The sequence below is a fragment of the Rhinolophus hipposideros genome (genome assembly GCF_964194185.1).
Source record: "Rhinolophus hipposideros genome assembly, chromosome: 1".
Classification (NCBI taxonomy): domain Eukaryota; kingdom Metazoa; phylum Chordata; class Mammalia; order Chiroptera; family Rhinolophidae; genus Rhinolophus; species Rhinolophus hipposideros.
Window position 1 is genome coordinate 103,223,746 of NC_138047.1, and position 15,701 is coordinate 103,239,446.

Genomic DNA, 15,701 nt, shown 5'->3' on the forward strand with positions numbered 1-15,701 from the left:
AGCCATAGACTGACTGGAAACTAAACAAACCCAATGAATGTGTCTATGTTCCAATAAAACTTTATTTATTAAAAATAGGTAAAGCACATGAGGCCTGTAGGGTGTAGTTTAATCTAGTCCAATGTTTTCCAAATGGTGATCCATCAGCATTTGTTAAAAATCTGAAGTCTCAGGCCCTGCCCCACACCTGCCACTCAGAAACTTTGAGGATGGGGCCAGCACTGTTTCAACTAGCCCTTCCGGAGATTCCGCTGCGCACTCAAGTTTGAGAACCACTGCTAACCTTCCTGATTGCCCACACTGGACTCTCCTATTACATAAAGTATGAACTACTAAGGTAATGATATGTCCCACTTCACTAGAAAGCCTTCCTCCCCCATCTTCTTCCCCCATCATGCTCTCTCTCCTGCTCTGGAGTTCCTGCTCTAATATCCTGGGGGCTTATGCAACCCAATCCTAGTTCTCTGTTGCCATTTCTGCTATCTTGCTGCCCCAAACCCAGCTTCCGCGTCCCACCAGCTAACTCTCTGCTGCCCTCTTGAATTCTGCAGCACCTCCAGGTAACATGCTCACACAGCTACCACTTCCAAAGCACCCCTACTCTTGGGCACTGGCAAGGATGAGGGGCTTCCAGTCTCTGCCAAATGCTACGGAACTAACCCTCTCCCTCTCCACCTTACCCTTTCCCTGTGCTACCCTCATTCCCATGTCCTGACCCCAGAATGAGTGACAATTCTTTCAAGTTCTTGCAGGGAAGAAAAAGCAATTCCTTTCCCACATTAATATTCTATAATGCTCTGCCTAACCACCAACTCCACCATTTCTGGCTATTTTATTCTATAGTAGAAATAGAATAGCTGAGACCATGGAGTTTGCTTTGGAAAGGCAATAACATTTTGTCCTCTCCCCTTCCTCTTACAGTGCTTTGAACCCCACCTAAGAGTGTGTTTTGTTATAGAAGAGTGAACTTCCAAAGTTTAACTGGGCTTTGGGTTGATGAAGAGTCGTTTAGAAAATGATACTCATTAGTCTTGATTATGAAAGGCTGGGCCTATGGTCTGGTTTGGCTAGGGATGCCCTGGAGCAGGGAGGTCCTGGGAAGTGAGGGAAAGGAAACAATTGTGCCTAATACGCAGATGGGATCCCTGGGGTTAGGAGAGCATCATACTGTAAACCAGTGTTTGACTTTCACTGGATTAGCCGTCAGGAACAGGGTTTAGATTGGATGGGGGGGGGGGGGGAAAGGGCTGGACTGTAGAAAAGAAAGGAAATCACAGGAGCCAGGTACTTGGCAGGAATCTGTTGCCTAAGGATACAAATGGCTACCAGAGTGATTGCCGTAATTACTCACCACTGTTCCACTCATTCCCAAAGTGTTCATAAAGTTTGTTTAACTGTCACCTTAGCATCAGATTTGGGAAATAAAATGAGAGCTTGATCATGTTCAGGAAGAGGGTATTTGATCCTTCTTAGGATGTTCTGAAGTCAGACATACAGACAGTCGGGCAGGGGAGCAATGGCAATTATTTTTGAAGAACTCATCTCTTCCATAGCCTCACTATTGTCAATTATATTACTCTTTCTAAAGAAACAGAGAGAACAAAGCAAAGATGTCACTGGTAGGAAACGATGACTGCTTAATAGCTTTTTTTTTTTTTAAGGTTTAAATTTATTCTATTCCCCCTGCCCAGGTATTCACAATACTCATCCTCAGGACCTGTCTTCAAGTATAAAGAAAAGCACCTTTGAAATGCCACAGCAGTAAAGATCGGTGACCCTGATTCTTTTCAATGCAACCAGTTTTCTAAGGCTGGTAAATTGTTCAAGTTACACTATATCCAGTATGTGTATACCCAGTGTAACCTGAACTCGTAAACACAAATATTATGTCATTTCTTTTAGATTCAGTATGTTATTCAATAAGGCAGTTAAAGCACATTTTATAAAATAAATTGTGAATTACATAAGTTATGATCAATTCTCATCTTATTACATTTTAGAAAATATTTACTATTTTCTATATGCTGTTCACACACATAAAATTATTTTCCAGTCACTGAACCAATTAATTTTTAGCAACAAATACCTTATTGTTTCATTATTTTTTTAAGTTTGATCATTCTACCTAATTAAATTTGTGGAGTTTTGCTGAATTTTTATGGAAGATTCTTATTTAGTTATTCCCAAAAAGCGAAATCAGATACATCTAAATGCACTGAAAAAATACCATGCTCTTTATCATACTACACAATAAATAACGTACATTTAGCAACATATTGTATTATGTTGTTGGTAATTAGGTAAAGGCAACATGTCACATATTCTCACATTGTTTTCATAACTAATTTTTTAAATGAATAAAACAATTATATCTTACACCATTTTAATCTTGATTGCTTTAGCAATAAATCTGTTAAGATTCATTCCATGACTTTTGACTCTCGGCAGTTTTCATTATATTCCCTCAAAATGCATGATGCTTTATTTGAATTGAAACAGGAAGTCAAACTGTTTCTGAGGGAAAATAATATCCAATTTGGCTAGTTTGATGATGAAAACGCACTCTGTTAATTAGGTTATATGAAAAACATTTTTCATACTTGACAGTTTCACACTGAATGAGTTGCAAAGTTTTGGCAAAAACAAAATTGAACCAGCTAACAACAAAAAGCAATTTCTCCAAAAGTATTTATGAAAATCAAAATAGAATGTTTAGATTCCCCCAAAGCGTGAGTATATCAGGTTTAACGTGGTACAGCTCACTGGGGGAAAAAAAAAGTATAATTCATAGTCATTTGATGTCTTGATAAAACCTATTTAGTATATTTCCCAGAAACTGAAAAAAATGAAAGAATAGGACTAGGTAAACAAATCCTTTGGCAAGTCAGATGGTTTTCAACTCTTCAACTTGCAACAAAATTGGAGGGCCTAATTGAATAGCCAGCTCACTGATCATCAAATCTAATTTTTTGAGGTCAAGAATTGAGGGACATTGCTACGATGAAACTCCATTGCTGGGTGGGTACAATACATGCTTATACGCACAGGGTTTCTAAGAGCATACAGCTATAAAAACTAGAAGTAGGAATAAACTGATGTACAACCCTTCTCATTGAAGCAATAAGACATACTCATCTACAGACATGAATTTTAAAAAGCGGTAATGTCCACTTCACTGAGATGCATTTCCAATCAATTTTGCTTCCACTTAATAATTATGAAAATCTGTAACATTTATTTTGCTTTGATCGTGTACCAATACTTTAAAGGTAACTCAATCCAGAGTCAGGTGATGTGCTTTCTGTGTAACCTTCAGCAATTTACTTAATCTCTCCGGGCTTCAGCGTCCTACTCTGCAAATTGGGGCCAGCAGCAGACTTGGCAGTCTTGTTGCAAAGACTGTCTTGTTGCAAAGACTGTCTTGTTGCAAAGACTGTCTTGTTGCAAAGACTGTCGTGTTGCAAAGACTGTCTTGTTGCAGACTGTCTTGTTGCAAAGACTGTCGTGTTGCAAAGACTGCCTTGTTGCAAAGACTGTCTTGTTGCAAAGACTGTCGTGTTGCAAAGACTGTCTTGTTGCAAAGACTGTCGTGTTGCAAAGACTGTCTTGTTGCAGACTGTCTTGTTGCAAAGACTGTCGTGTTGCAAAGACTGCCTTGTTGCAAAGACTGTCTTGTTGCAGACTGTCTTGTTGCAAAGACTGTCTTGTTGCAAAGACTGTCCTGTTGCAAAGACATGTACAAGGTCTTCACAGCACGCCTGGCGCACAGTGCGTGCCACACAAGCGTGGCCTATTATCACAGTCATCAGCTGCAAAAGCCTTAGAACTAAAAGCTCGTGGCTCCGTCTGGGCAGGAGGAAGGGGCCGGAGGGATCGGGTTCCAGGCCGCAGGCACATTCCGAGGGGGACAAGGGATGCGCTAAGGACAAATGGGGAAGAGACGGTCGGCCGCTGGAGCTCCCTGCTTGCAGGAAAACCGCACGGGATCATCGGAGAACAAGGGGTTGGGACAGTTAGGGTACGCAGTTTCCCGTACGGTACGCGTTATGAATGTGTATGGCTGTCCACGGCTCTGTGAAAGAGGAGCAACAGCATCAGGCCCGGCGCCGCTGCCCATGGGCCCGGGCCAGCGTCTCGCTCCCCGCCCGGCCTCCCCGCCGCCGCTCCCCGCTCCCCGCGCAGCCCGGCCGCTCGGGGGCGCCCGCGCAGGCGGCGGCCGGAACTGGCCCCTCGCGGCTTCCGTCGTGGGCCTGTCGCGGCGGTGGTCCCGCCTCTTCCTTCCTTCCTTCCCCCGGTTCCCTTTCACTTCCGGGGTGGCTGTGGATCCGCTGGTTCCGTAACAACATCCCGTCGGCCTCCCTCGGGCGGCGGGACCGGTGCCGCCGCCGCCTCGCAGGAGCGCCCGCCGGCCGGGCCCGCGCCCTCCCCGGCCCAGGCCGCCATGGCCACCAACCCGCAGCCCAAGCCGCCTCCGGCGCCGCCGCCTCCCCCGCCGCAGCCGCAGCCGCCGCCGCCGCCGCCGGGCCCCGGGGCTGGTCCGGGCGCGGGCGGGGCGGGCGGCACGGGGGCGGGCGCCGGGGACCCGCAGCTCGTGGCCATGATCGTGAACCACCTCAAGAGCCAGGGGCTCTTCGACCAGTTCCGCAGGGACTGCCTGGCCGACGTGGACACCAAGGTGCGGGGCGCGCGGGGCGCGGGGCGGTCTCCCCGTCCGTGGCGGGGCCCTGAGCGCGCCGCCGGCCGAGTGCCCGCCCGTGGCCGCCCGCTGCCCCGCGGCTCGGGCGCCGGGAGCGGCCGCGGAGCCGCCCGGCCTCGCGGAGGGAGACGCGTCCGCCGCTGGCTCTTTCTTGCTGTTGTTTTCTCCCCGCGGGTCCCCGGGTGTCCACGCTCCGCTCTCGGAGGTGTCGGTGCGGGAAGCGCCGTCTCTTTGTCCTCCGGGGAAGGATGAGGCGCGCGCTGCTGGCTCGGGGCGGGGGGGTGGCCAAGGGCGGGGGGGGCGCGCTGGGCCGCGAAGGTGCGGAGCGGGGGTCGCACTTCGGTTCTCTGGGGACGCTCCGATTCGGGCCCCTCAGGCCCCGTGGGTCCTCGGAAGGGAGCGGGGGGCGGCGGCGAGGGGGCCGGGTGCCAGCCACCGCGTGGGGAAGGCCGGGGGTGGGTGACAGCAGGCGGCGCCGGGGACGGGGGCTCGGGGGCGGCGAGCTCGGGCTCGGGGGACGGCCGCGAAGCAGGAAGGCCTGCAGGCGCTTCCCCGAGCGGAAGCGTGAGGGGCCGCGAGGGGCCGCACTTCGCGCCACCTGTGCGGGAGAGGCTGTCGGCGGGATCCCGGCCCCTCAGCCGGTCGGGCCGAGGAGGAGCGGAGGGCGCCGGGAGGAGCGGGCTTGGCGAGGGGGGGCCTGGACTCGGGGGCGGGGCAGGCGGGCAATTGTGGGTTTGGATGGGGGGTCGCGTTGTTGGGCTTAGGTCTGGTTGGGGCCACTGCACAGGAGTTTTCATGGGGGAGGGTTTCTCACAGCACGTGTGGCCCTCGTGAGGGTCCTCGTTTCTTCGACATGGGGGTGTCTGCATCGCCCTCCATTCCTCCCTGTGACTGTTCGCCGCGCTGTGCGTGAACCGCGTGAAATCCCGCTGCCTCCGCTGGGAAAACCCTCGCGAAGGTCTCGGGACGTCTTTCCCTGGGAGGACTCACCCCCCACCCCACGTACACCAGAAGTGCAGTGGCCTTTCCAAAGCATGGGAGTTTTTGCAGCACAGAGAATTCAGTTCACTTGGGATGTTTATCTCCACAGGAGGTACACAGTTTTCGCACTTCGTTTTAGGGAGTATGCACAGCCACGTTTTTTGAAAATAATGCTGATTGCCCGTTTTTAATGGGAGAGGATTAGACCCGGCCCGGTAAATGTTATCCAGATAAAGCTGGTTGTTTGTATCCTGCAAGTACACGTTTCACTTTATGAGTCTCATAAATCTACGAATCTGTGTGTTATTGTGTATATAAATTGAAAATTTATACCGATGGTGGGGAGGACAATTGTAAGCCTCAGCTTTTTCTTCCTCCCATCCCCACTAAATATTATTGCTCTCTGTCTCCAATATCCCTGCCAGTCCCTCTCAGTGGAGACTTAAAACCTTTCCTGGGGAGGAGGGAACACAGTTTCTTTGACAGTGTAATGAAAACCAGGACCGTCTCTCAAGAAAAGTGCACATACGTGTATTAAACATGCTGTTATTATAATTCAGAAACGGTCGGCTGTCAGCAATTTCATGTGGATCAACCTAATGAATAGTTTCAGGGAGTTCAGGGAACACAGAGTAAGGTCCCCTTTTTTAATGTTCGAAGCTAGAAGACAATTGAAATGATAACCCCCTCCCCAACAGAGTGGGACTCCTGGGTATGGTCTCATGTTCTCTCTCAAAAAAAGTAAGTTTGAATGTCTCAAAAAACACACAAAAGCCCAAGTTGTCTTTGATATGAGCTTAATATTTCTATCAGTGTGATGCATGGGCCAGAGTAGAAATAAGTTTCCCTATTCGTGCAGAGAAGCATCACTTTAATGGAATCGTTGGGTCTCATCTGTTAAGAACACCTCAGAGTTTGGACTGCCTGTGGTTATGCCTTTGGTATTGAACCCTGAAGACTCACCTGTGTCATGCAGTGTGTCGGGTTGTAGCGGGAACTGGATTGTCAGTCACGTGCATAGTTAACAATCAAGACATCTGACACCCACCAGGCACTCTCCAAGAGCAGCACCGTCATCCTGCCCAGTGTGGTAAAGCAGAGTGAGAAGGACCAGAGTCTTCTGGCCACTCCAGCAGACCATAGGACCCCTCAAAGTGCCCCGGCAGAGAGATCCGATGAGAGCAGACCAAATCAGCCCTTCCACCCATAGAATTGGAACCTGGAGCAGCCCCAGAATCTAACCAGTGCTGCAGGCTCCCGTTCCCAGACCCCTGGAGCAAGCCGACAAGTTACAAAGCCATCCTGACCCCTATGCACCGATTAGCCCCTGGAGCGTACGGGGAGGGAAGGTCGAGTGGCCCATCACTCTGTCCCGGGCGGGAGCTCACCAAACAGGTAACTGTGGCACCTCTGTCCCCAGGCAATAATTTTTTTTTTAGATTTGAAAGGAATATCAAAGACAGAAATAGACAAATTTATTCACCCAACAAATATTTGTGATGTACCAGGCACTGTTAGATGCCAGGAGTACAGCAGGGAACTAAAAGTCCCTGCTGTTATGGGGCTTACATCCCAGCAGAGCAAAACAGACAATAAATAATGCGTGATCGGTCCTATGGAAGAAATAAAGCAGGATGAGGGTGGAAAGGATTGCCAGTTGGTTTTGAGTGAGTTCAGGGAAGATTTCAGTGAGATGCTATTTGAGCCCTTGCTGGGGGAACTGAAGTTGCTGTGCAGGTTTCTGGGGCTCAGTACACCAAGTAGAGGCCACAGCAAGTGTATGAAGCTGCGGCGGAAACTGCTGAGGAGAACATGGAAGACGGTGAGGTAGGAATGGACCCCCTACAGAGCACTGCAAGGCCTTGGAAGCCATTGTAAGAATCTGGCTTTTACTGAGCTGAGAAGCCATTGGCAAGTGTTGTGCAGAAGGACATGCTCTGGCATGCTCTGGCTTCCACTTTAGATGCATTGACCGTGCTAATTATTAATGGTGTCCCCCTCACACACAGTCATGATCTGGCGTGGACAATGAATTATGTGGTTGCCCTAATTTTAGAAGATTTACATTAGCTACTATGTGAAAAACAAGACTTCAGGGGGGCAAGGGTAGAAGCAGGGAGATGAGTTACTGTCACGTAGACAGGAGATGAGGGGGCCTTGGACCAGACTGGGAGCAGGAAAGGCGGTGGGAGGTGGTCGGGTACTCGGGCCGCAGGATTTGCTAATGGTTTGGCCGTGGGGTGGAAGAGAAGGGGAGGAGTCAAGAATGACTCCAAGGCTTTTGACCCAAGCCCTGGAAAAGGTAGGAGAGAGACAGAGTCCCAGAAGAATAATGGGATCTGTATTTCCCTCGTCATCAGGCTTTTTACTGAAAGAACTTGGAAACGGGGAAAATTACCCATTGTCGTTCAAATTTCGCTTGTTACATAGGGTGACAAGTGCTAAATGCATTGTGATGTGTGAGCCTAATGTTTCTGAAATATAGGAATACTGGCAAGAAGAAATACGTTTTCCTGTTTTGCTAAAAATCTTCAGGCAAAAGGATTAGTTTTAGTTTGCATTGATTTTGGATAAATGGAGAGAAATGATCACGAGACTGTTTTTTGTAGAGTTGAAAATAGGAATCAGCAAAAGTCTGGAAACTGGAAGGGATAAAAGGACATCACAAAGGGATAAAACCTTCATCATCCATGTTGAAGATAGTTGCCCAGTCATCTACCAAGTACTTTTTATTGCTCATCTGCCAAGCAGTGTGCTGAACTTCCTGAAAACAAAGACTCCCCTCCTGCCCCCAATACAAAGCAATGCAAGAGCTGCTGGGATGACAGTATGTGTAGAAGACAGAAGGAACACAGGACAAAGATGCCGTGAGCCTACCTTGGGTGTCAGGATGACCGCACAGGTTAGGGGGAGCTCTGAAGGTGAGAAGTTGGCCAGATGGACGAGCAGAGGGAATGGGAGGTGCAGAAGGTCAGAGGCAGGAGAACTTGCTGCAGGAGTAAGAACAGAAGCGTAAGGGAACCCAGGGCAGAAGATGCAGCGGCACAGTGTTGTTTGAAATCGTTTGGGATCGCTCACGTATCTACGTTACAAGCCACATAAAAGAAGCTATAAAGCTTGTGAGTGTTGGGGGACGGACACAGAGTGGGAACGGAGTGTGCAGTCCTGATTGAGTGGCCAAGCATTCCTTCTGCGTAGTGTCCTTTTAAGTAGAGGTGACATAATGTGGGTCCTCTCGCCTGCCTCCCTCGCATCAGGGGTTGTCAGGCTCAGCACTGTTGACATTTTGGGCTCTGTGGAAGGTTCTTTGTTGGGGGTTGGATTCCTCTGTGTGCTGTAGGATGGTCAGTGCCATCCTACCCCCTACCCACAGAATGCCAGGATCAGCTCCCTTCACTTGTCTCCAGACTTTGCTAAATATCCCCTGGGGGCGGGGGGGATCGCTCCCACTTAAGAGCCTCTGCCTTACACCAACTATAATGCCTAGTTTCAGTGGTTGTCCCTCCATAGTTTCTCTTGGATCCGTGCCTTTCAGCCTATTTCTGCCTGCCCTCCCTCCCCCCAGTACAGACCTTTATCACGCTGGTTATTGCATCTTTTCCTAAGTATATTTTGTGTTGTTTACTCTTTCACTGTAGGAAGATTAATCATCAGAAAGCTCAGATGTCTCATATCACCCTGCTCATGGTGCAATGGGTTACCATTCTGTGCCCCATAATTCCAACTCCTTGTATAGCTGCCTGGGCCCTTCCAGCCCCCAGCCCCAAGATATGTCTCCAATCTCATTTCTCAGCTGTTTTGTATTCTCTTCTCCAGCCAAATTGGACTTGACATTCTGGACCCCTTTCCCCCAGTGTTCCCCACCCCACGTTGTCTTATCCACTTGCTCTTGTTGGCTGTACCTGCAAGGCAGCCTTTTGAATTCCAGACTGCACCTTGAAGGTCTAGCTTAAATGCCACGTCTCAGCAAAGGCTTGATTTCTCTGCTTCTACCCCTTTGCTTCAAATCATCTAACGGCACATTTATTGGAGTCCTACTTTCTAGCCCCTTAACTACAAATGAGACGTGTATCTTCTTTGTACTCCTGTATCTGCAAACATCTTGTCTTAGACACAGTAAGCAGTGTTTGAAGGTCTAAAGCAGGACTGTTATAAACTGAAACTTTGTTGCCATGTTGATATGCTAATCTAAGAAATGTTAATGTTGATGCTGTTAAAAAGACCTCAAATCCTGAGGCAATCAGTATTGTTGTTGTATAACATTGGAGATTTTCAACATTTGTGTCTTTTTTTTCCCTTCCTAGCCTGCCTACCAGAATCTGAGACAACGTGTTGATAACTTTGTTGCGAACCACTTAGCAACTCATACTTGGAGTCCCCATCTCAATAAGAACCAGCTCAGAAACAACATTAGACAACAAGTGCTCAAGTAAGTCTCAGAACCACAGAATTCCTGTCTGGGCCTGGACAGTCGCAACCTACTTTGCCTGAAAGCAGAGGCATTAATCAGAAGTTTGTTCACCTGATGCTAATTTCATCAAGTTTGGTGTGGCTACTTCATGTTGTGATGCAGTGTGATTTTAGAGTAGGCTCTAGTGCTTCACATTTCCCCCAAATAAGAGTCTGGTTTTCTCTGTAGACCTTTGGAAATATTGAAGGAAGGGAATGACAGCGTGACTCAAAAAACAAACTAGATATAATATAAATAGATGGTAAATGCTGGAATATCCGATAATTTACATTCAGCAGTATTTTCTTGGCCTTAAAAGAGTAGGCTTTATTATTATTTTACAAATAAAAATACTAAACACCCCTGAAATCAAAATGTTCCCCTGATTTTTGAAGTCATGTCTTCTTTTTTCTAATACAGACCATCAATCTTTTTTTCTTTTGCATTTTATTGTGATTTTTAACTCTGCTTTTTAGTGATGATACAGCCAATAAAAGAAGAAAAGTGCATTTGGACCTATCAGAGCCATTTTTGGATGAACGTAAATAAAGAGAATGAGAAGAGCTGGAATATCTAGAGGGACCCAAAAAAAATCATATTTATTGCCAGAAAAGCAGATTTACAATATTATTTTGTTCTTGATTGTAAATATTTTCCAAGACAAGAAAACTTGGACCTTCTGTTCCTGCTTCAGCACCCAGAAAGGTGACTGAGTTATTTAAAGACCCCCCAGTCTTCCTGCCTTGACAAATATTTATGTTCACGTCCATCTTTGAGTACAGATGTGGCTTTTCAGCATTAAACAAATCTGTTTTATACCCGCCACCTCTTAATTGCCTCCTGGCCCACGGGAACCTTGCAAGCCTACCTGGTGTGCGACTGCACTGATAGTTCTGACCCACAGGAAGTCTCACAAATCATACTTCACACTGACTCAAAGACCCATTTAGCCGCAGGTAATGAGAGCCTGGGGGCTCCGACTGTGTCTGCTTGTGAAGGAGAGAAGAGGGAAATTTAACAATAACTGTGTTGTCTGCATTTTAAAGGATGTTTGAGGAACCTGTAAAGAGTCCAGGTGAGATCAAAAGATACCATTAGAGGGCTGCATAATAATACCTGTAGGGAAAAAGTCAAAGTCTTTCCTGAAAAAGTGGACTGTTAGGTGGATGCGCCTGGAAGGTTACTCATTTCCAGGCCTTTAGGAGAACAGAAACAAAAAACGGAGGTGGGGCAGGAGCGGCAAGCTTCCCGCACTGTCACCGCCCACTTATACCCCGTTACTGCCTGCTTTTTGCACTCAACAATTTACATAGCTGCCTCCCTTTTCACAAATGATCATGTTGCTTCAAAACCATGTTTGCTTTCTTTTTTTCCTGTTGAGAGACTAAGTGGAAGGCAGAGTTCCTGGAATTGCATTTGCTCCTTAGCATACAAAATCTATAAAGTAGGGGAGCAGTCATTTATTCTGTTCTTTTAAGGGAACTAAACTCAGTCTTGCCCAGGTAAAATCGTCGGTGGAGCAGTCATATAAGACCATTTTCACAGAGTTGGTATTTGGTGAGGGGTTCTTGTGCCATTCATCCTGGCACGCTCTGCCTGTGGGTGACAAAGGCCTCTGTTGGAAAGAGACGTTTAGAATAATTGGATAATTTAGTCAGTGCTCTTCCTGGGACACGGTAAATTTTCTTCTAGCTGTGCTATTTGGTTTTAAATGAACTATTCTCTTGTTTAAGTTCCATTATAAAGTTGTATGTTACTGATAACATTTTAAAGCTTCCTTAAAGAGACTATGTAGTTATGTCTAACTTAATGGTATAGGGATGTACTGGCCCCTATAAATACAGCTGCAGACAGTTTCTCCTACTACCTTGACAAACAGTTGACTGTTATGTTGCGCCATCTACCACTGCCATTTTTATAGAACAAAAATAGTCTTAATAGCAGCAGTTTTGGATGGTTTGACTTAAACTGCAAACTCAATAGGGGGGAGAATTTTATTCTGTTTCTATATTAATATGTACAACAGGATCTAACAATGCTAGATAGCTCAGAAAGAATGATCTTAATGAAAGGATTTAAAAGGAAGACAAGGGAATAGTTTTAACCAGGACCGTGCCAGCTGCTGGCATTTGGGCGTTGCCCTTGAACCTAGAGTGTGACTTCTCCCGTTGTGAGGCCGCTATGGCCACGTCTCACTAGAGCGCCCAGTAAGAGCGGTGTGGTCATTAGCACTGGCCTCCAGTTTTACTCACGGTCAGACGACCACGGTGAGGATGGGCAGAAGTAGAGGGACCAGAATAAAGGCAAACAGATTGAAGCAGTAATTTGGAGCGAGTGGGTTGTTTATTTTATGCCTTTATGCTAGTGCCTTAAATCAAAACATTTTTAAGATTGGTTATTCTTGTTTCCTTTCCATCCACTACCTTTTAAAGACACTTCTAAGATGTAACAATATTTGCAGGATTTGCTTTTTTTTTTTTTAATCTTGGAACTTTAAAAAGCAGGTTACCTACTTTGTGCAGTCATTTTTCTCTATGGCCCACATAAGTAGAATTATCGGATCACGAGGCTGCAAGCGGCCTCAGGAAGTGGCACTGAGATTCATCCTCCTCTCCAGACAGCTGCAGCCATGATCGATTATGGGGTAGGGAGCGACGCCTCACCCCTTCTGCAGAGGGAGCCTGAGGCCTAGGAGCTGGAAAGGCTCAGCACCCCGCTTCTCCAGCTCTTTTTAGGAAGAAGCAAGTTTTAAATGCATTTCTTAAAATAAATTCGCGTCCTTTTTTTTTCTTTTTTTTTGCCCCGATGCTTTTGTGATGTTCTGCACGTTGGGGCTTAGTTGCCCTGTTCCCTCCGCTGTTTCTCGGATGGCATATTTCTTGAAGTTTTTTCTTCTCTTCTGTAGAATACAACACTCAGCTCCAATGTCTTCTCCCGTGTGAAGCATTCCCAGATTACCGCAGACCAGCCTAACAATTCTTACCGCCCTTTCCCCACAGTGTATGTGTGTCCCGGTGCCTGTCATCGTGTGTTGTAGTTGTTTGTGTCTGTTTCCCTCTCCGCAGCGGCGACCGGGTCTGATTGTAGTGACTGGGGTCTGATTGTAGGTCTGATTGTAGCGGTGGCGAGCAGCAGGGAGCCTGCTAATGTGGAAGACACTCCTAACATGATTGTTGAAGGAATAAATTACCCAGCTTTTTTTATAGCGAGTAGATAATAAAAAGAAAGCCAGAAAAGTCTTTTAAGTTTTTTTTCTGTGCTAGTTTTCTTTCTTGTTCTTTATTGCCTTTTTGTTTTTTTGTAAATTTGATGAAATTACACTTCATGTGTAATCTTCAGTTTTCCTGGAGACTCTAATCCTTATAAAAGGTTTAACATTTTTTTGTTTAAAAATAAAGATGCAAAGTCCATTGATTTATTTTATACCCAGAACTCAGCTTCAATGATCATTTATTCCTATATGTCACGGCAGGACTAGGGTAAGATAAGCATCACCTGTAAGCCTGGGCTCTAGATAGTATAGTGTGTCTAGTTTGGAGGCTCTTTTGTTTTTGTTTTTATTTTGTCTGCTTTAGTATTTCCATTAGTGATGCAGTGGTGGAAAGCTTACAGACCTTTTGCAGTACGGTGTGTCTAAATGCCACTGTTGTGTGAAACTTGTTTTCTGTTTCCTGTTCTTTCTATGTCCAGATGAATGGATTGAGGCAAAAAACTAAGGCTGAACATTTATGTAATCGATACAGTTTTATTTAAAAGTAAGTACTGCAAATAATACGGTTTTGGGGTTTTTTTTTAACCTGTCTGTAAATGACCCTGTTTCAGATCAGGAATGTTGGAGTCTGGTATCGACCGAATTATTTCTCAGGTTGTGGATCCAAAGATCAACCATACATTCAGACCTCAGGTGGAGAAAGCTGTGCATGAGTTTTTGGCCACACTGAACCCGAAGGAGGAGGCAGGTGGCAGCTCGGCTCCCGACGAGGAGCGGCCCGATGCCGCCGTCGTCACACAAGGTGCTTTGCTTTTCCTCTTGGTCAGTTCCATCGCTTTCCTTCTTGAACTGAGTGTCGAGTTAGGGATATTTGTTTTTTTAAAACATTTCTCTATTTGGCCACTGTAGTGAAATTGTATTTATTTGAAATACCACTCGAATTCCTTAACTGGCATAACATTTTTTTTTATGTCAATACAAAATAATAGGCATTTTAGTAATGTACTGGGGGCGGTGGGGGGTGTATGTTTGAACAGAGGGAATAATTAAAATAATTAGAGAAGATTGTTGTTTTTTGGGAGCTAGACTGGTCTCAGCTTTTCATGGTTCTTTCTAAGAACTGAATGAGTGAGGTAGAGAATTTAGAGCGTGCTGAGAACAAGCAGTGGCGCCTGAAGGTCAGAAGGCGTGTGAATGGTATGCACAGCCTATGTTTCATGTAAAGTTGACAGCGGGATGTAGCATGGATTCAGCTGAGGGGTTAACCTTCATAAATTTATTCTAGAACTTGTCTTTCCCTCCAAGGTGTTCCTGCTCCTGGGCCCAGCGCTAACGTGGCCAGTGATGCCATGTCAATCTTAGAAACTATAACTTCTCTTAACCAGGAAGCTAGTGCTGCCAGGGCTTCGACAGAAACGTCAAATGCTAAGACCACTGAGAGAGTATCCAAAAAACTCCCATCTCAGCCAAGTACTGACACCGGTCCTGAAAAAGAGAGAACCTCAGAGGATGTGTCTGATAAAGAAAAGCCTCACCCTGACTCGGGAGGGGAAGGACAGGAAACAGCCCCTAAGCCTGAAGAATTTAGTGACCTCCCTTGTCCGGTTGAAGAAATTAAAAATCACACGAAAGAGAGTAATAGTGCAGTTCTCATAAATAAGGATGTTCAACAGGAAAGCAGTGACCAAAGAAATAAATCAACGGACAAAGGTGAAAAGAAACCAGACAGCAATGAAAAAGGAGAAAAAAAGAAAGAAAAGAAGGAAAAGACGGAAAAGAAATTGGATCACTCAAAAAGAAGTGAAGATATACAAAAAGTAAAAGATGAAAGACAAGCAAAGGATAAAGAAGTAGAGTGTTCAAAAGTTCCATCAGAAAAGAACAGTAACAAAGCTAAAACCATGGAAGGGGCAAAAGAAGGTAAAAACTTGCAAAAATCTACAACAGTTTAAAGAATGATCAGTATCCATTGGGGTGGGAGGGCATCAAATTTGCTTTCAAATTTTAATAAATTTGATGCTAGTATTTCAAAAGCCTGAGAACTTATATCACCTTTGCTTAAAAAAAATGAGCACTGTGTATTTATTTGCTGTACTAGTGTACTGATTCACAAAGTATATGAGCAGAGAAACTGTAAACCTTGTAATTGTCTCTTAAAATTTATTGTCATACATTATTCCAAGCAACTTAATTCATAGTTGTATATCCTAACCTTTACAATATTAACTAGTAAATATTTCAGTTACTTAAAATTTGCTTTTATTTCTATCATTTCCATCATAAATCAAGTTTTGTTGTTTTTACAGGATAATAATTTGCCTTTGTATTTTCTGGAAACACCTCTACCCTGTTGGTTATTGGTT

The 15,701-nt window shown here is 45.7% G+C and overlaps 1 protein-coding gene across 1 annotated transcript in view; it reads left to right on the forward strand.

Moving 5' to 3' along the window:
* Positions 1 to 4,333: 4,333 nt before the first annotated feature.
* Positions 4,334 to 15,701, forward strand: part of BOD1L1 (biorientation of chromosomes in cell division 1 like 1) — a 51,427-nt gene continuing 40,059 nt past the window's right edge. The window contains exons 1-4 of the mRNA XM_081068210.1: positions 4,334 to 4,675; positions 9,982 to 10,106; positions 13,950 to 14,140; positions 14,644 to 15,258. Coding sequence (XP_080924336.1) covers positions 4,442 to 4,675; positions 9,982 to 10,106; positions 13,950 to 14,140; positions 14,644 to 15,258 — 1,165 coding nt within the window. The 5' untranslated portion in view covers positions 4,334 to 4,441. The remainder of the gene's footprint in view (positions 4,676 to 9,981; positions 10,107 to 13,949; positions 14,141 to 14,643; positions 15,259 to 15,701) is intronic.